Source organism: Chenopodium album, chromosome 21 (genome assembly GCF_948465745.1).
Source record: "Chenopodium album chromosome 21, dcCheAlbu1.1, whole genome shotgun sequence".
Classification (NCBI taxonomy): domain Eukaryota; kingdom Viridiplantae; phylum Streptophyta; class Magnoliopsida; order Caryophyllales; family Amaranthaceae; genus Chenopodium; species Chenopodium album.
The window spans coordinates 7114090-7134991 of NC_137854.1; the positions used below are offsets into that span (position 1 = coordinate 7114090).

The 20902-nt window shown below is 34.1% G+C and overlaps 3 protein-coding genes across 4 annotated transcripts; 1 reads left to right on the forward strand and 2 right to left on the reverse strand.

Moving 5' to 3' along the window:
- The first annotated feature begins 4428 nt into the window (after positions 1–4428).
- LOC145600206 (thaumatin-like protein 1) lies at positions 4429–6512 on the forward strand. Its single transcript, XM_081656110.1, has 2 exons — positions 4429–5291; positions 5698–6512. Exons 1-2 carry the CDS (start codon positions 4564–4566, stop codon positions 5969–5971), a joined length of 1002 nt encoding a protein of 333 aa, XP_081512236.1. The 5' UTR covers positions 4429–4563; the 3' UTR covers positions 5972–6512.
- Positions 6513–7670: 1158 nt separating this feature from the next.
- On the reverse strand, positions 7671–13591 carry LOC145602244 (calmodulin-lysine N-methyltransferase-like). Of its 2 annotated transcripts, XM_081658419.1 has the most exons (8): positions 13481–13591; positions 13202–13391; positions 12523–12602; positions 11750–11810; positions 11492–11607; positions 10617–10749; positions 9898–10173; positions 7671–8127 (listed from the first exon to the last, which is right to left on the reverse strand). In XM_081658419.1, the coding sequence occupies exons 1-8, from the start codon at positions 13572–13574 to the stop codon at positions 8124–8126; spliced, it is 954 nt and encodes a 317-aa protein (XP_081514545.1). In that variant the 5' UTR covers positions 13575–13591; the 3' UTR covers positions 7671–8123. The 2 variants fall into 2 exon arrangements, with proteins under 2 accessions (XP_081514545.1, XP_081514546.1); XM_081658420.1 differs by lacking the exon at positions 7671–8127 and having other exon boundaries at positions 9894–10173.
- A 902-nt stretch (positions 13592–14493) lies between these two features.
- On the reverse strand, positions 14494–20736 carry LOC145602357 (uncharacterized). The gene is made up of 9 exons (XM_081658548.1): positions 20554–20736; positions 20289–20433; positions 19151–19241; positions 18416–18613; positions 18095–18324; positions 16870–17001; positions 15779–15846; positions 15615–15676; positions 14494–15366 (listed from the first exon to the last, which is right to left on the reverse strand). The coding sequence occupies exons 1-9, from the start codon at positions 20667–20669 to the stop codon at positions 15233–15235; spliced, it is 1176 nt and encodes a 391-aa protein (XP_081514674.1). The 5' UTR covers positions 20670–20736; the 3' UTR covers positions 14494–15232.
- Between the last annotated feature and the right edge of the window lie 166 nt (positions 20737–20902).

Here is a 20902-nt window from a genome sequence, read left to right on the forward strand (position 1 = left end):
GGTTATACATAAAATTGGAAGAGATTTTGAGCACATATAAATCTCATATGGTTTCAGGAATTCCAACCTAAAACCAATTGATAATAGGTATGGCGTAAAGCTGCTCATGCATCACCATTCTAATATATGTTAGTAATTCTTCCTTTTCAAATAAAGTGGGAGAACACTTATTCTAATTCACATGTGAGTAATTTTCTTAAATAGCGGGTACCGTATCACTCTGTACACTTTTGTAAAACAGTTATATATAGTCTTATAGAGCAATATTACTCCGTACTTTACATCACATCACTAGAGTATGTACAGCATAATTAGTTCTTATTCTCTTTGTTGTTAATCAATGGACTAACTAAGCCAAAAGTTTGAATGAAACTAACGATTAGAGTTTCAAGATTGGTTTTATAAACGATGTATAATGTCCATCGACATGAGAGTCAATTGGACTGAAAGTATGGATGTAACATAAGTTTCATCCTTGCATTGTCACACTAGAGCTCCATAATTGGCTTTATACATTCTATCACTCTTCACTTCATAAGAAAAATGTAAAACTCAGTTACAACCATTAAAATCAATTATTTGATTCAATAATATAGGTTTTAATCACACATTTTAGTAGCTTCATATAATCATGCATATAAACATAAATTGAATAGATCGTTTCCTAAGGAGTCAACCAAGTCCATGCATCTATACAATACAACATTGAATGGGTAAAAATAGATTTCAAGTGAAATTTAACTTTAATCATCCATTAAATATGTTCCAATAATCTCTTAAAATTATAATTAAATACTTGAAAAATATCTTTCAAATTTACATCCCAAATTATAAAAATATCATGCCAATTTTAGAAATGGAAAATACAGTACAAAATGCAAGGCACGTGGGACCCTTAAAGCTCACGTGAGTAAGAAGTGTCAAAAATGAAGGGAGGCATGTGATGTTTTGCACAAGACAAGGCAATTCAAAGAAATACCGTCGTTGTCCTTTAATTTGTCAGTCGTTTTAAGACTACGAAAACAGTGTCCCTTTCCTTAACCTCAACACTAATCTCAACCCACTTCCATTATGATTTAATCCTAGCTTAATTTTATAATTAAAGCTGCCTTCTTTTCTCTTTACACGTTAATAATCAGTTGTCATTATAATTTAATTAAATACTTGTATGTTATTATTTTAAGTTATTATTATGTTTATACCAACAATTAACAATAGTATCGGGAATATTTTGTATGCTGGTAATTAGTTGTAGGAAATGTACGTACACCGTTAATCATGTTGCAATAATGCAATTTCCATTAATTTCTTGCTTTCAAGTAGTGTTGCTTTGACTACAAGCATATTCCTCTTGTTCCTTCCTTGACTAGTTGACTTGCCTTATTTGTACGAGTACTAATAATGTACGTTATTTGAATAGCTGTAAATGAAAAGCAGAGAAAACAATATTAATACGAGTACATACTCTATATATTAAGTATGTATTTTATATGAAATCGATCTAACAACTAGCTATACTCCCGTGTGGATGGCTTGATATAATATATACATAGTATTTCAAATTGTCGCCAACAACTCGCCATGCTTTGTGATTGGGAAACAATAATAGGTTAATACATACGAAGTATATAACGATGATGTGATTGTTATTGGATTATTAAAATTCAAGGAAAAAAAATGAAACACATACACTGCAACTTGATTGCTTGATGCTTGATGAGCAAGTATGAGCATCACTTAATCATATTTTCATGTTTTAAAGGTGAGTTCATCCCATCAATATCTAATCATAAAATTGCACCTAATAACTCAATCGTATAAAAATTAAATTTATCTCTGATTAACACATAAAGGTTAAAGTAGTCGTATTATACAATCATAATATAGATAGAATGTAACTATTTTGAATAATTACTACATCATTCGATCACGTTTAAAATCCTCAACTACCTTTGAACATAGAATCACAAAAGTAGCATATATTCTTATCATTATCTTGGATGAATTGAACGAAAGAATATTAGTCAAATGATTAGTGTGCATGCAACAACTAACCAACTAACGTAGGAAGAACACTAAATTTATGAATAATTTTACATCTTTTTAAATCGTATCAAAACCTTTTTTTACAAGATCATACTAACTTTCAAGTTTCAACGAATGATCAAATTGTTTAAATTAGGGGGTTTGAATCTTAGCTACTTCCAAATTATATATTGAACATTTTGCTATTTTAGTATGTTTCGGTGAGGACACGTGGACACGAAATTAGCAATTCACGATTTCCCACACCAAATCAGCCCACTAGAGAATTTCGTTGCTAGTCGTTATAATTAAAACGACCGACAATTAGTCACTAGGATTAGACTATATATTATACTCCCTCCGTCCCCAAATGATAGTTCCTTATGGCCTATTTTTAGTCCCAAATTGATAGTCCCATTTGATTTTTTCAAGTACCATTAATATCAATTTTTTATCAAAATTTCCTCCAATTACAATAATATTTGTGCAAATTTAACTTTCCCATGTAAATTTTGTTTTTCAATGTACTTTTATTACTTTCTCTCTCTACTATTTTACATACCCAATGTAAATTTATCTTTTCAATGTAATTTTACTACTTTTATTTAAGTTTCTTAATTCCCGTGATTTTTGCCCATAAGGGACTATCATTTGGGGACGGAGGGAGTACGATTGAAACATTAATTATTATATTATTATAATTGCTTCACTTGATAAATTAGCTTATCCACTTAATAATCTGCCGCCAATCACTTAATTACTTGTAGGTTTGTAGCTTCCCATCCAGGTGTACGATGTTTCTAAGCAAGCGCGTTGTTTATATTTTGGGATCTTCATAGTCATCACATTTTACTATGTGAATCCACTTGAGTTTAGATTATTTTTTTTTTAAATGTTGGTTGTTATTGTTTTAGAAAGCTATTGTCAAAAAAAAAAAAAAAAAAAAAAAAAAAAAAAAAAAAGCTATAATTTTAGAAAGATTATTGCAATATACTATAAATTTGATGAGTATCGACTGTATAAAAAATATCGATAAGTTAAAAAAATAGTGACTATGTTATGATTGGGCAAAATATTTGATCTTGAATTAGAAATGATTAATATGAGTATGAGCAAACAAACAAAGACTAATTATCTCCAACAAAAAATGACAAATTGATTGGTTTAGTTTCATGCACATACATGCATGTTACATATTAAGCTTACCAACGTGACAAGTTAGAGCTGAGTTTAATAAACAAATAATCATATATATAAAACATCTTAGGTATTAATCCTCCATTAATGACTTGTCATGTTTAAGTGTGACCAAATAATGCTAGTGTGTAACTAACATGCTCTATCAGTTACATTTGTACTTCCAAATAATGCAAATTAATTAAAGTTAGATTGTTGCCCTTAACAAATTACATTTACCTGACAATTCCAACCTGCTTGCATTGGATTGGAAAATGGAAGGAAAAGAATGGGAATATTCTAAGAAAACTACTCTTTAATTTCAAATCCATATGGACTTTTGCAATCTAATTTTTTGTTGGTTTTATTCAAAGTTAATTTCTACTATCATTGGAGTTACATCTATGCTCACTTTTACATGAAATTGTTGAGAAAATTATAGGAAATGAGGCCCCTTAAAGAACACTAAATCTCATTACTTGATTTAAATTTCAGTTTTATTGTAATAGATATTTGATCGTTAAAGGATAGGGTATAATGGTCGTATGGGTAATGTGATACAAAGAGTAAAACATTTCAATATATGAAGTAAAATAAGTTTCATTCAATAAAAATAGATTTTACTCTAATAAAATTAAATTTTGCTATTGTTGACTTTTACTCTGTTATAAGTGGATATAAATCAAAATTCTAAACAAAATTAAGTCTAATTCTTTCAAATTTAATTCATTTTTTGAAATAATCACCGTCGAAACAGGAAGATAACTTGGGAAGACATACTACTATACTAGTAGAAAAAATACGGTCGATAAACCCCTGGGGTGCATCCACATCACTAGTGAGTGGGCCAGGTGAAAATAACCGAGTAGCAGTGAATCTCATCAACTTCAGCCTCCTTGTTTACTCTTCCCCTTTTCTTTCCTTTTTCCTTTTCATTGGTGCGATCCTCTGTCTCTGACTATACCTTTGACATTTCTCATTCTATTTATTTATTAATTACTCCAAATTATTTAATCAATTAATTAATAAATATTCCTTTAAACTTAATTAAAATAAATTAAGTCACAAAAAAAAATAATGATACATTTGAAATAGGGCGGTGATGCCCCCACATGAGTCGGTCCAACACTGTTACACCAATCTTCTCCTTACTCTATATATACCCCAAATGTTAACTACTCAATCCTTTACAATTAAGATTCCTCTCTTCACTTCTCCATACATTTTCCTCCCTTTATTCTCGCCTTCTTTTGTTATTATTATCATTCTACATTATATCCTTATATAAAAGTCTCATTTCATTTTATTCGTTCTTGAATTGAATTTTGTTACTACTACGTACGATAATAATAATTCGTTGTAATGGATTCATTCAAGTTGTACACAATAGTGGTTGTTTTTGTGTTGAGTGGTGAGTATGTGTCGGGTACCACGTTTACATTTGTAAACAAATGTGACTATACTGTTTGGCCGGGGATACTAGCAGGAGCTAGTAGCCCCAAACTAGATAGTACGGGGTTCGAGCTCCAGAACGGTGGGACTCGAACCTTTCAGGCTCCATCGGGTTGGTCAGGTCGGTTTTGGGGCCGGACTAACTGTAACTTCGATGGTGCAGGTCAAGGCACCTGCGCCACAGGAGACTGTGGGTCCGGCACCATGGAGTGTAACGGAAGCGGGGCTACACCGCCCGCCACCCTAGCGGAATTCACCCTGAACGGGAGCGGCGGGCAAGACTTTTACGACGTAAGCCTAGTCGACGGCTACAACCTCCCTATGATCGTGGAATCGAACGGAGGATCAGGCGGTTGTCAAACAACGGGGTGTTTAGTGGACCTAAACAAGCGGTGCCCGAACGAGCTTATGGCGGAAGGTGGCGGCGCGTGTAAGAGCGCGTGTGAGGCGTTCGGAACACCGGAATATTGTTGTAGTGGGGAGTTTGGAACGCCTGACAAGTGTAAACCATCAATGTATTCAGAAGCATTTAAAAGCGCGTGTCCAAGAGCATATAGTTACGCATATGATGATGCAAGTAGCACGTTTACTTGCAGTGGTGGGGATTATACCATCACCTTCTGTCCCTCTTCTCCAAGGTACCGCCTCGATTTCTCTTTTATTATTATAACAAGCTCATTTGATAGGCAGTAATAAATTACGAAATCGTAATTTAGCCTTGGTGGAATTGATCATTTAAATAAAATTCTTCCTTCTCTATAAGAAACTGTAAGAAAGTATGATAAAAGGTGGAAAGTGTTTAATCAATCTTAACACAAAGGTTCTTTTTACTTATTGGATTAGAAAAAAAAATTTACTGTTTTTTATTTTTATCTTAAATATCTTACTGGGCTAAAAAATATTTATTGTGTAATTTTTTTTTTATTTATTATTATTATTATTATTTTTTTTTTTTTTTTTTTTTTTTTTTTTTTTGAAGTGCACAAAAATGTACTTGTAATACATGGAGTATTGAGCTAATTGCAATTTTTTGTATTGATGCAGTCAAAAATCGTCAATGGGCACTCCAACAAGTAACATGGGAGCAACACCCGGAATCGAGGCTGGACCTGTGGCCGGGGCCGTTACTGGTTCTGGTACTGACACGGGTACGGGTACGGGTACAAACACGGGTACTGGGTCATTGATGGCGGATGGGTCATGGTTTGCTGGATTAGCCTCTGGAGACTCTTCAAATACAAGACATCCAAACTTTGGGTTACAATTAGCATTGCTATTTATTGTCACATCTTTGGCAACCTCTCTATTTAACTTGTAATTTCTCTCAATTAAGAAAGAGAGAAATTAAGGTTGAGGGGATCACCTAATAGTTAGTTCATTCAAAGGCCTTCGACACGGAAATATTATTTTTTTAATCATTATTTGAGCGAATGACAATAGGCTAACTTAGCTAGTAAAGTCTTCAAAAAATTTATGGGGTTCAATTTCATTTGGGATTTGTCCCGTACCCCTTTTTGATTCATTGAGAAATGAAAAGATTAGCATTGGGCTAATGCCTACAAGATGATGGCATACTCGACACAAGGTAGATTTCCAGTGACATACACTACTACAAAAATGGACAAAGAGAACGATTGAAGCTACGGTGATTTTAGCTGAAAGACGGAGTTGGCAATACATATTTAAATTTTATTTTTTAGGATATGTAGCTGTGAAATATTTAGGCTATCATTGTAAAAAGTTGAAGTTGTTTTTTTTTTTTTTTTTTCATTTGAGAAATTTTTAGTAGATCCCATTTTACAGCCTATTGATTCGTCCAAGATGAGATGCTTTAGGAGGAAGAAAAGTGAGGATGTTAATTGCTAAAAGAAAAGATAGATCTATTTTGAGATATGTACGATTGCTACCCATTGTTTGTTTTAACTTATGAAAAGTATAGTTGAACAATAATATAAAGGAAGTTCATCCTTTTCTCATTGTCAATTTGATTTTTCTAGCTATCTTTAATGTAAATGAAAATTTGAACTTTGCAATATTCATAATCTTTAATCGTGTCACCCTTTTACCATTCATTATTATAAATTTTGCATTTTTGAGGTTGATAGAGAATATCCATAGAATATTCTCATCTTAGGTTTAAGATATATTTTGTATAAGATTATCTTTGATATCTGTACATATCTTATAGTTACCTAATATAATTAGGTTTCTCATTGTAACCCTATAAATATTGATCAATGGAAATCACTCTAATGAAGGAGTTTATATTATCTGATATGGTATCAGAGCTTAGGTGAGATCTTGGGATCATATATAAAAATTCTCACCCTGCCGGTGGGTTAAAAATTAAACCCACCGGCGGGATATACACAAATTTTTTATGCTTCCGCAAACACACACATATAGATTTTTTTTTCCTTTTCTCGAATATTCTCTATCAGAGGTAAGCTAATTTCAATTTACAGTAGCGAATGGATATACGGAGTACTATTTTTGTTCGAATATATATACTCCGTAGTAGTTATCGTGAATATAGTTTGTAATCGTTTATCCGAACAGAGTACTTAAACCCTCCCCCAAAGGCCAAAGCTACTAACTTGGCGGCGAGGATCAAAGTCTTAAGGTGTAGCACTTGAGCAGCTATGGGTTCACATGAAAAATAAGGTAGGGATTCTTATGCGTAGTACTTTATGGTAATCAACTAATCACCCAAATAATGGGAGTCAAGACATACAGAATCATGTAAGCAATTATGGAAAATACAGATGTTTAAAAATCATAAAGGCTAGTGCATTGCTAGAAATACAAAAAGAAAAGCAAAGGAGAGAATAAACAATAATGAGGAAAGATACCCAAACCCTTCAAAAAAAAAGAAAAAAAAAAAAGAAAAAAAAAAGGAAAGATACCCAAAACAAGAAAGGAAAGGATATTACAGTTATTTATGGAATCCTCAAGACCTCAATTGACAATTGTTCATAATTCGACCTAAACAATTTTGGGCTGCTCCGTATCAACCATAATAACGAAACTGACTATATTATTGAATAAGCATGTAGTGTACAATATACCCGGTGTATACAAGTTATTGCTCACAAACTGTGAAAGGGGAGAGGGGAAAGGAAAGAGTGTGACCATGTATGAAGTACAACTCGTCGACTCAACAGTCTACAGAACTAAAAGTTGAGGTATTCTCAGTAGTGTCATCTGCGAATGCAAGATCTTTACATTCCTTTATACACTTGCTTAAGTTGCTATCAATTTCATCTCTTTTTCAAAGAATCCATATCTAAAAATTGATTAATAATGCTCCAATCATAAAGATTGAAGGGAAGGGTACACGCAAAAATATCTTTTGCTAATTTTCAATGAACAATACTCTCTAGAAGCAGACAGCTCTAACCTGCTGAAAAGTCTTCCAAGTCCCCCAATTAACCAACTTGTTCCAATAAACTTCAAGCGCAAGTCATTAATTACCTGTCAAAACAGCTGATATGAGCACAGCCCAGAAAAAAAAAAATTTCTCCTGCGTGATTTGCTACAAAAAGCATCATTTCCTTTCCACTACCAACGGTGTGCAACCATAAGATTGTCAAGAAAGCATTAACATTATATTAAATCATATAATGAAGTAATGATCTTAACTCATGCAGCACATGCACGTACTTCTATCGTTTTCAACAGCAACTGTAAACTGCTATTACTAAATTTGGCTTTTATAGGCTGGCTTGAACTTTATTCTCTTTTAATCCCCAATTAAAGCTCTTTGCATCTTTATTGTTCATTAGAGAGAAAAAAAAAAAGGAAATGATCAGGAATAGTGGAATTCTCATAAATGCCTCACATTTTGGAATTGAAATTGAAAATAGTGGTACTCTGTAGTCTGTACTAAGTACTAACAACAACCTAATGCGTCCAAAACAAAGAACTAGATTTATAACTACAAGTAGCTTAATTAATCAAAGTCTTTGAGTGCATCCTTTTCAACTCAAATTTAAATGGTGATTGTTTATGGGAAGGATAGTTTTATCAGATGTCTTTGAACAGACACCGAGGAAAAACAATTGAAAACAAGAGAATTAGCACCCAATACAACCCGGCTGCTATCTGGGATTATTAAGGGTAAACAAGAAAAGATGCACAAATAATAACTGGTGTTGAAGGGTGCATGCATAAACAATGTTTTGTCTAATTAACAAAAAATAGGCTATGTAGCTGTCTTGATGAATGATTAAAAAGCTAAAGGAGTAAAAAGAGTCAAAAAGGTAACCTATCTTCACTAAAAGAGTGGGGAAAACATTAAAAAAAAAAGTGGAAGTAGAAACAAATGACTCCAAATTGCTTCCAAAGCTTCCATAGAAAGATGCTCATCTAGCTGAACTGAACGGTTCTTTACCTACTTGAAATGAATGCGGACACCACCAAGACTTAGAGCTAAAAAGAGGGAATCAAATGACCAACTTTTCCTATGAAGATAAAGAGATAGAAGAGATTCTCTCTTTTTATTTGATTTTTTTATCTTTACTTTGGCTTCTTAATGTATAAAAATATCACAGGTTAATATATAGCAATGAATATTGCAAGTAATAAATTCTATATAAAAGCGGAAAATCGTAGCAACTGTAAAAATGAATCATAGGGACCAGGTCAGGGGGTTTAGATGAGGATTTTTTGGGAAACTAAAGATATCCCTAAGTTTATAATTCGTGCAATATGATGCCACTTGAATTCTTTTTTTGCTATTCTTCTAACATTAAATCTGGTTGAGGATCACTTTTTCTTAATGGAAGGACATATGCAAAGGCTTCTAGTGTGCAAAATTATATGTTAAAGACAGGAATATTCCAGGAAGTCAAAAGTTATCAGGATACCCACAATATTTAAATAGAAAGGCAGATGAAAAACCAATGATTGATCTCCTAACCTATTGGCAAACTTTTAGAATGGTGTTCAAGGACAGCCTTGATTAATAGTGGTGTATGGCATAAAATGGGAGATGCTTAAGGACCACAGCTAAATAGACAAAGAGACTACTAACACTAAATTTCTAGAGCTCTCTCACAAATGGGACGGCTTACTTTAACAAGGATCCCTTACTAGCAATACGGCTGCAAAAGACAAGTACCAAGGTAAAGAGTATTACTGATACCACTAAAATATTAATGAAGCAGAACATTCTGAAGTGTGAACCAAAAAAAAAAAAAAAGGAGCACAGACAATTTGATCCAATAAAGTTTAAGACTTCACCGTGAAATTCTGAGCAACAAGGGGTAGCAGTGATTCGCCTCATAATTGGGCCAGGATTGATCACCCTTCATAAGTTCCTGATGACGCATCCAGACCCTATCATCATATTTATCTGACACGCTGTAGCGCAAGCCACCCTCCGTTATCTCCTCCAGAAATCTGTCCAATGAGTCACCCCTCTTGGGGCTGAAGAAAATAGCTTCAGAGAAGCTTGAATCTTTCAACAATAGCTTCACAGTTCGAACTAATCCTTTATGAAATTTCTTGAAAAATGTGCTGCCAAGACAATAAGATATAAATAATTAAATTTGACCAATTTGAAAGAATACCCTTGTATATTTGCAAATGTAACATTATGGTAGCATGTCAAGAATGTTTTTAAATGGTGATGAGGAGCAACTAGATAGGGAAATTTTACCAGCCGTATACCATTCGAAAAAATAATCACAGCCTCTGTATCACATTATTTGAAAATATAATTCATTATTTCTAGTTAAGTGAAAAGAGGTTAAAAATAAATACTTCAGGGTATCAATCAAATCATGTGGCTTTCCTTGTAACAAAAAGGAGCCAATGCTTGAACTGCAAAATGTCATTCATGGACAGACTCCAACTTTGTAAGAGAATAATATGCACTTTCCCAAAAAATGATGTGGTATATTATCCAATTCTATCCACCTATATCGTGACAGACCCATCAGAAGACAAAGTTTACATACCAGTCACTTGCAATAACGACGTCAAATTTATGGGACAATGTTTCAACCTCATCTTGATTCCAGTGCAATAATTTGGGAGTGACATTTGTACTCCCAAAAGCTTCAGGGTTGGCAGCTATGCTTCGCTGAATATCTGCTTGTTAAGACTTTGAGGTTTAAAGATACTCAACAAGACCTTAGGTAGACATGTCATTGGATTCATAAAGCCTTAAACAAAGGTCACCCTAAACAGAGCACACATGCAGTAGTAAATTAGTTTGAGAATCAGTAGTAGCAGATAATATGCTAAGATGATCAGGTTTCCTCATGAATATATCCTAACTAATGAGCAAGCTAGCTAGATGTTGCTTGTTTAAAGCGAAAACCAAAACTGAGTAAAGACAATATTGAAATGCAACAAACTGATGTACAAGGAGGAGGTCAGGTAGTGCAATACGATTCAGTTAATACTTAATAGTGCCTTGAGGAGGAAGATAGTGGAGTTAGAAGAGTAATACTGCAAATAAGAGAGAATTCCATATGGAATTAGCCAGTAAAATGTTGAATTGAGCAAATTTGGATTACCTTAGTAAGCTAATTTAGGGGAGAATACACAAATGGCATTTTCATTCACAATTACTGTAATTCAGTTCATTAATAAAAGTATTTTCTTCTTCCCTAATTTCTGCCATTAATGATGTCTAAGCTAGCTAAATCACAGCATGAAGCTTGTCAGATGATCTCCACATAAGTTATTAGTAATTACAGCCTCCAAGTCATTAGAAAGCTACAATTAGTTTAATGTCAAAATAGTTATCAAAAAAATCGAAACATATACTGATTAAAAAGTAACAGTGGATGCCCATGGGCCATGAATAAGCTCATTACAAGGATACATTCAATTACTTGAGGATTTCCATCTGATATCACAACTTCAGATGCCTCAGAGGCAGCAGCAACAACTAGACCTGCTAAACCATATCCTGCGCCTAACTCAATAACTGATTTTGATCTGAAAAGAATAAAATGCAGCAATTAAATAATCTACTGCATAATTACTGGGTCTAGAGCAAGTTTAGCTTCCACTATAAAGTAATTCGTCTGCATAGTTTCTGCAGAACGGTATATAGGAGAGGAAGCAAGAAAATTGATACCTGAACATGTCTGCGTGTGACAAGCAAAAATATGAAAGGATTTCCTCTGAAGGCCATGGACCTGAAGACCAACATCAAACAAAATGGGCAAGAATGCAAATACAACTATAACATGGATAATAAATAATCGACTTGGAAAAAAATAGTAGCAAACATACAGGCAAACAAATGATAATCTGTAAAATGCAAATAATGCCATGCAAGAACAACTAGAGATATAACTATGGAAAGTGCAAGGTTCATAAATACAAGTTAAACGAGAACTGGATACACATAACTTGAACAAATTCCACCAGGTAAATATTCTAGCTCTTTTAAATAGAGTGCACTTGTAATTTCTTCAAGGAAATAGAAAATTATGAATTTATCAGAAGATATCTAAACAATCTACAACAAATTGCATGGAAGTCCTAGCTAAGATGCAGAGTCATAGGGGCATAACTTATGCATGGCGGTTCCAAATTTAAAACAATCCTAACCATAATGAATAATAAGAAGTAGATTTATTCACCATCTCATCTTGGAGGTCTTTGTGATACGACCAAAATGCCTCATTATACTAGGGTGAAACGTGAAACCTTAACCTGATCAAAGCTTTCCTTTTACTCTCAACTTCAAACATATAGGATAGTTACAGACATGAGTCCACCTCATCATGCATGTCATATGCAACTAGAACAACACCTAGCCTCAAGGACAAACACTAGCTAGTTGTAAAAAGCAAACACAATTGAGCAAAGAATGAACAATACACAATAATTTTGATGACTTACAAACAACACCAGTGTTATCAATGTCATACTTGTTGCAGATCTCAAAATCACTGATACTAGCACAATTGTCCCTCCTTTGACTGTCAAATTGAAATTAACATTTATCAAGCTCAAACAACACAAAGTTTGCATACGGAATGCAATGTCTTCATCATACAAAGAGCTCAAACAAGTTCTAAGAGCAAAATGATATGATATAGTCATTTAGCCTCATGATTCATGCCTAAAGAGAACCTGCTAAGCTAACCAAAGCACAATGCATTTTCAAGGTCATCTCAGCAAAATTATAAGAATTTACATAAAGGGGTAAGGTTTTGCAACAGCTTATGCATTTGACATACTTTTCCATTATAATAAAACAACGAATTCATGGTACACATTGGCACGAAGAACAGGTATGAACACAATTTCCAGCCTAATTTTGTTATTAGTCCAAAAGTCTCTCATTGTACAAATTCACACATAACAATTCATACGTTTCGGGTAGCATTATGTGGGGCATTAGCGAATTCGGAAACAAACATGATTGCTTCACATCCAACAGATACATCAACATTACATAAATGCTTCTTCATCAACAAACACATAACCCCAAATCATTTCAACATAATAGCATCAAACAGAATAAAGGGTACAAAAATACAGTAAAAATTGAAAGTGGGAAAAATTAGAAACTCACAAGAGATTAAGATCAATATTTTTTGAAGTGGGCAAAGAGTAACAATAGCAAGCATCCATTGTTAAACCCTCAACCTCAGAATTATCGCTGGAAATTGGGTGAAGATGACATGGGATCAAATTAAAGCTTTGAGTTCCTTTCCCTTTTCTCGAAATGCGATTAATTATTTCTTGTGATTCAGATTTTTCGTCTACAAAATTTCAATGAAATTTAGTACAAATTGAATAAAATTACAGCTATTACAAGCAGAAATTATGCGATAGAGAAAGAGAATAGTACCAGATTGAGAAGGATGACGAGAAAGAAGGGCATTGCGAAGAATTTTCCATCTTAAAGTGGAAGGTTTGAGAACTCGATCACTGCATTCTTCCATTGTTCTTGATTTCTTACCTAGGGATCATGTTATTGTGAACAAATTTACCTAGTATAAAGTACTACTCCATTTTAAAATGATGTTCCTGTTTCGTAAATCGATGCAAATTTTTATCTAACTTTGACCGCAAATATCTTTAATCTCACACTAGCAAAAATTATAAAAGTTAGATTTTAATAATCTACTCACCAAGACAAATCAAATTATATCCCACATGACTATACTTATTCTTATAGATTAAGAGAAATTTAGAGGATTCTCTCGTTCTTAAAAAAAGTCAAAGATTCCAGAACATTATTGTGGAACGGAGGGAGTACTTTCAAGTATAAACCTAGTATAATTTTACGTTGGGATCATGTAATTGTAAACAAGTTTACCTATATAATTTTATTTGATTTTTCAAAAATAAAAACCGAGATGTACTACTCCGTATATATGTTGACCGTGTGTTTTCAGTTGTCACGAATTTGATCTTTGAGGTATGCAAATCAACAATTAGGGTTTAGATTTTAGATTATACACACAAGACTACAGGAGCATGATATATCATGCTATGAAAATAGAATCTAATTTAAACAATTTGGGAAAGAAGGTAAAAAAATTGAGAGTGCTAGGAATTGAAATTACTAGTATTGGTGGCAGATTTCAACAGTCTAATTGATGAATGTGGAGTCTTATTTGTAAAAGAGATGTAAATTTGCGCAAATGTAATTAGATTGTGGGTTTGAAAACAAAATACTCTGTACTTTGTACTCGATACTGCGTAATATTTATGCCTCTAGACTAATTTCTGTAACTACATGTCAATATATTCAATACAATTTCAACATTATGTGTTATATTTGGGGACACTCATCAAACTTGCTCAATCCCATAATAGGAGTAAAAAATCTAGACTATAATAGATCAGTTTGCAGGATTTTCCTCAATCAAAACCAATATCTAGCACCAACAAAACCTTCCAATTCACAATTGTTCATTTCTTGATGCGTGGCCTCTTAGCTCACAATTTCATTATACATTCCATGCTAAGATATTACATGTATCTGGTTTCTAGTCTATCATATGGATGGAGGAAAATGCAAGAAAATTTTCTGTATGAACATACGATCGAACTATACATCCGAAACATCTAAAGCACAGCAGAGCTGAGCTTGATGCCTGGTAACTTCATCAGCATTTCAAAATCCTCTGCATCGTTCCAACCAATCCATACTAGCTAGCAGCTATACCCACACATTTTATCAAAGTAGTTGATGGTGCAAAATACATAATCACCAATCTCAAGAAGGTCCTTGAGTAAACTGACATCTGGTAGACAGATTCATCGGGCGCTTTCTTTTGATTTGGAGGAGGGGTATGAGTCAGATGAGGTAAGGGAACTAATATCTGAGATTACATCCTAGAGGAGAGCCAACACACAACTCTTCCTTTCAAGCGAGAGAAACCGCAATGTGATCCTTGGTTGGTCATGAAATTTGTGACCTGGTTAACTCATTCTGAAACAATGATTGATTCCAACAGTAAAAGTAGGAGATAAATTAAAGCATCATTGATAATATCTCCTATTTCTCAGGGAAATTTCCACATTCTTTTGATGACGTCAATTAAATGACTGTCTTAACCCTCAGGAATTATCTTCAGGAACCACCTACTAGTCACGAGGGCAACTTAGTGAATTTGGCAACAAATAACCCGCTAGTTTGGGATGTTACAGGATCAAACCTCAACGTCTTAGGTATCCGACCAATCTTGCATGGCCAGGTGTTAAAATCGTATATTTCTTGCAGCTCTGCAAAGAAAACAAAGCTTTGCATTTAAATGCATTTCAAAGGAACTGAAGGTATACTGACATCAACACACAGCATTAATGGACTCTTCCTTCCGTACATGCCAAACAAATGGTTTGTACAAATGACAGTTTGAGTAACTTGTAGAAATATGACTACATAGCAGCCTAGCCTGCCTGGCGCTCTCAAGCATGCATGCATAACAAGAATGTACAAATATATGAATACTTGAATAGCAATACATACTCACCAGCTGATGAATTATGCAACAGGAACCTCTCAATCACTTCTTCATTTTGGGCAACTGTCAAGCTACACCGCAAGAAAGAAGAATCAATAAAGTCGTATAGATGCACAATTAACTGTTTTATAGTCCCAAGGAATATCAATCAAAAGCATGCTGGACTAGGATACCTGCAAGTGCTGTAGATAAGTGAGCCCCCAGCTTTAAGCAATCGAAAACCATTACTCAGAAGTCGAAACTGGGAATAGAGAAAAGGCCCAAAAGGGAGACGTTAAACAAAGGATGGTAGCAATAGGCCTCACCACAATAAATCCAGGCAACAAATGATGTATAGGTGTATAGCTAAAGAAAAAAAAAAAAAAAAAAAAAAAAATTCCATCATTCTCAGCAACAATAACTACTGTCAGCAAATTAAGGGAGAACTAAAAAGGGCAGAACAAGGTATGAAGTACAAGACAAGGCTTGAGTACAACTTTATTTCAATACAACATAGCATCGAACTAGTCCAAGACAGATGGATGCTAGTATTTTCTACTGCATAAAACAGGACTCAAATCTTCACTTCATGCATCCTAGCCAATAACTAATCAGATCATCAGAGGCAATCCACTGAGAAGAGGACAGGCACAAGACAGGAAGGAAAAATCATATTAATCTGCAAAAAATTTAATACAATTGTACATAGCACCATAATCAAGGGATCTCAAATTCTCAATAAAACCTTAGCTAACTCCATCCAATTCCCAACCCCAAAAACCAAAGGTTAAGCATCAAGGCCACTCAAGTTCAGGGCTGGAATATTAAATTTCTGTCAATGAAGGAGTTTACTCTGGAACAAAGCCCAGACTCGCTCGTACCAAATCTTAAGCAGGTGAGCAACTGGGGTAGTGGGACTTGGCCTAGGCTTCAAGCATTATCTACTGCTCTCAAGATTCTCCAAAATATTGATTTGACTCTGAATTTCATAGAAGCCCTTTTTTTAAGAGTCATGATGGCTGAATCAACTTTTTGATAGAATTTGAAAAGAAATATTGTTTGTTCCGAGTCCCAGCTATAATAAAAAGCCATACATGAACAATTCATCAAACAAGCTACAAAATAGCAATCATAGGGCCTACAAGCGTATGACTGTATGAGAATCTAATGCCATCATATTGAGCACAATAACCAGCATATTTGATACACACAACGATACATCGATAAGCTGTCATCCAAAAATATCAAGCTGCAAATAATAGCACATTAATTGTATAGTGATTACTTGGAGATTTGTAAGGTCATCGGTTCTCTCTGCATCCAGCACACGGCGTTGTAGTGTTTGCCAGCCCCAATTTTCAAATTTCTGAACATGCCTAATTGATCCATCATGAGTGCATTCAGCATCTACTAGGACCTGGTATCGTAGAATTAAAATTTCAAGCATAAAGAACCAGTACAGCCAGCAACCAACAAGAGTATGAAAATGTTAATCAAGAAATTATTGAAATAAAGAGAGCTAAGAGTGGCTTCACATGCATCTGGGAAAGATGCAAATCCAAAAGACCAAACATATAAGAATCAAGATGATATCAAGCATGTAAGCAAAAACCAAGACATGGGCAAAAACAGAAGAGGAGATTTTGACGGTGTTGAACAAAAACAACACAAATCCAGAAGAAAAATAACTTCATGATATCTAAAAAAATAAGCAAAAATCAAGACATATAACATGGAGATTGAATAGTGGCATGTGCACACACACACACACACATAACCTCAAGAATAGATATCTGTTATATGATGTTGATAAAACTTCCTTAAAACAAAAGAAGAGTCCATGTTAAAATTGGTTTCAAATGGGCAATTTTCCAGCTCAGGGGTTCCAGCACATAAAATATCATATGAACTGTTCTTTATCTCTAAGCTACTCCCTTTGATCCTTTTAAGTTCTTCCCATTTCAAACGCGCCAAATATATATTAGGAAATTATTGACACAGGCAAGGAGAGGGAAAGCTAAATCAGTGGCATTATGATCACTATTGGCGAAATTGGTCTCTAGCCATTAAGGAAATTCTTAAATCCTAAATTATTAAGCTGAACACTAACTGAGAAAGGAACCATGAATAAGGGCTAAGGAGAATACAATTTGTAGACCTGACCAATGAATACAGATAAATGATATACCAGACAGAAATATTATTATGGTAACAATAAACTATGATCCAATCAAAACAATTCCTAACATGTCTTGACAACTACAGTTGATCAAAGTTTTAAATCCTAATAATAACAGTCATCAAAAGTCAAAGTTAGGTGGGAAAAATGAAGCACACCCAAAACAAAAACACTTGAAACAAAACTTTAACCACAACAGTGAAGTACTCACATTTTACTAGCAATGAGATTAGCAAAAAGAATCAAAAGCTCACAGAAAACATTATCAGCAATTAAAAACGCCGGACAAAACATAAAGGGGACTCGGACTGAAACAAGATAATAAGATTACCTTGTCATAACCGCAAGTATAAAGCTCATCATCATTTATAGTCTGGTATAATTCATCTCTTGTACAGCCAATGACTCCTGAATGCTTCCCGTAGAATATAAGTTCTGGTTCTAAGATCTGTAATGGGGTAGCTTCCCTTGCTTTTGCTGCGCGTTTCCTTTCCTTCCAAGGCCGCTTAGAAGTCCATTCCTTGAATACATCTACTTTCTTTTCCAAAGTAGAGCCATTAGCTGAGTACACGAGAAAGAACTATTTCAATAACAACTTCCACTAGTAAAACCAGCTAAACAAGGAATGCAAGCACCTTATTCCTACACTTACATAATTTAGAAGCAGCAGAATCTCGGAAGGGAATCAAAGAGAATGATGTGCCATCAGCAACTAAGAGCCGACAACGATCACCCAGAGCATATTTCTGTACCATAGTTCTGCAAGCTGCAAGACGATGTCTAGCAACATCGACACCAGTAGCAGAACCGGAATCACCAAGAATATCTAATATCATACAAAGTTTTGCTCCTGCCAAAAGACATATAAAGACAGATTTGAGCAATCATTCTCAGGACTCTCACAGATGTACTAAAAACTTATATCTTTCATATTATGATACACTATCAAATGGAGAAATAGCAAATATTGGCTTCTTAAGATACCAACAACTTTGAACGCCAATATTTCCCACTCTAGCATACACTGAAGTTCAAAATAAGATTCAACAAATTTTAATTCCGAATTCATCAGAGAAACTAACCATCACCATCCAAGTTACTCTACCATGATATACCTATAAACAAGTGCTTTTAAATAGATATTAAACCTTACATCACAAAACTACCCAAAAATTTCTCTAGATGGACGAAGCAGTTTATGTTACTAACACAATACTATCTCCTACCTTAGATAAAACTGAAATAATTGATACTTATATTACCAGCAGAATTTTTTCATGGCTATGGTGCTACTAGACGATAAGCCATTGTCTGCTAGCAACTTCAAACAATACATGACAAGATACACTATTGTAATTGTGAAGGGAAAATGTAACTATGTAAGTACCTGGAGCAGCACATAGATCAAGAACATGGTCTCCTGGAGCTATGTTCAAAGCCTGGATAGCAGCCCCTGAAGCAGCATCGATTCCATAAACCTAAAATACAAACAAAAGCATGCTTTCAAACGCTTGTGCAACATCCAATAACGGATGATAGAAGTCTTAGAACCTCACATTGAACATAAATAAACAAGTAAGACAACAAAATATAAAAATAAAAAATTAAGGACAATCTGGTGCTGTGATGAACGGAGAAAAGAATCCCAGAAAATGTATTGCAATAGTACTTGTACAAAGTACTTCCTCCATTTTATTTAATTTTTTAATTACACAATTTTCCTTTTTGGGAAGTTGTCTATTAAGTGCACCATTTCCTGATTTGGTATACTTTATTCACATTTTGCTTGTATTCATACACAAAATACCCTAACGATCTTTGTTCACATGCGATAACAACCATTACTTAACCCACCTCTTTCTCTCTCTCATTTGTTTGTATCATCACACGGGCAAATTTGACATTCTCCACCTATTACTCATTTTTTTATAAAAAAAATCTTGTGCCCATACCAAATGATGCAATATAAAACACGGAGGAAGTATAATCTAGTGCATTAAAGGCTGGGTATATGAAACACGATGTGCAATATGTGGAACAAGAAAGTAAATATCTTTATAGAATAGAAGAGAGGAGGGAAAAGACCTAGACTTAGTCCACTTACCGTCTACATTCTACCAACCATCGCATATTCACTTTCCAAATTCAAACCATCACATATTCACACTCAAGTAACACTCAAGACAAGAGGGTCACACCATAGCACAGTCCAGAAAACACCAAATGCTGCCATTCTTAAACTTTAATTGCTACATTTATCCATTTCCAATGATCAACAGTTAACAGATAAGCCACAATAAACTACTTCACAAATCACAACAAACAAAGATGCCAATTAGTAATAATTCTATCAGTGCTCGAAATGTACAGCTATAGTACCCATATATTCAATTCAAGTTCCCCTAAAGTATATACTAAAATAATTTCCTAACAAGTAAAGGCTGAATATATTAAGAAATAACATAAATTGCCATTATAAATCAACTATAATACTCAAAATCAAAAAAGGGTGTTCTTCATTTTACCTTGCCTTCTTGGTAAGCTTTTGAATTGGCAATTTGAACATCAGGTGGGAGAGAATAAAAATTAGGCAGCCAATTCACTTCATTCAATTTGCACTGAAGCTCAGCTTCAATCTCTCCGATTTTCGCCTCGCAACCCGGCTTCAACCTGTTACAACCAAATTGAATCATATCATAATTTAAGTATCCCATGATTATATGATAAATCATTCAGAATTGAAATAAAATTTAAGGAAAACAAAAGGGGGATATTTTGGATGAAGAATACCTAATGTAACGAGGGAGAGAATCGGTGGAAGTGTAGATTGAAGGGTCTAATCCATTATCATTGAGGAATTTGATGAATGCATCTGGAAGTGGTGAATTTGAAGCTGTATTCATCATTTGAATTGAAGAGAAATGGTAAGAAACTAGGGTTTCACAACATTTTTAGCGGGAAGATTGAACCGGTAATTTTCCAGAATTCCTAAATTTCAAGGTTAGGGTTTTACTGTTTTATATGGGAAGAAAGTCAAGAAACTCTTTGACCAAAATTGTTTTTATTTATTTATTTATTTTTTATTAGGTGAGAAAAGCTAGGTTAGCCAGCTTAGCCTTTTGATTGAATACCTGAATCA

Coding starts and splice junctions, on each gene's coding strand:
- LOC145602357 (XM_081658548.1), bottom strand. CDS start 20,669: ATGATGAATACAGCTTCAAATTCACCACTTCCAGATGCATTCATCAAA. Junction 18,614..19,150: donor TGATCTATGTGCTGCTCCAG/GTACTTACATAG, acceptor GTCTTTTGGCAG/GAGCAAAACTTTGTATGATA. Junction 15,847..16,869: donor ATGACCTTACAAATCTCCAA/GTAATCACTATA, acceptor CTCTATTCCCAG/TTTCGACTTCTGAGTAATGG.
- LOC145602244 (XM_081658419.1), bottom strand. CDS start 13,574: ATGGAAGAATGCAGTGATCGAGTTCTCAAACCTTCCACTTTAAGATGG. Junction 11,811..12,522: donor TGATAACACTGGTGTTGTTT/GTAAGTCATCAA, acceptor GTTGGTCTTCAG/GTCCATGGCCTTCAGAGGAA. Junction 10,174..10,616: donor GTCGTTATTGCAAGTGACTG/GTATGTAAACTT, acceptor TTGTCTTGGCAG/CACATTTTTCAAGAAATTTC.
- LOC145600206 (XM_081656110.1), top strand. CDS start 4,564: ATGGATTCATTCAAGTTGTACACAATAGTGGTTGTTTTTGTGTTGAGT. Junction 5,292..5,697: donor TTCTGTCCCTCTTCTCCAAG/GTACCGCCTCGA, acceptor GTATTGATGCAG/TCAAAAATCGTCAATGGGCA.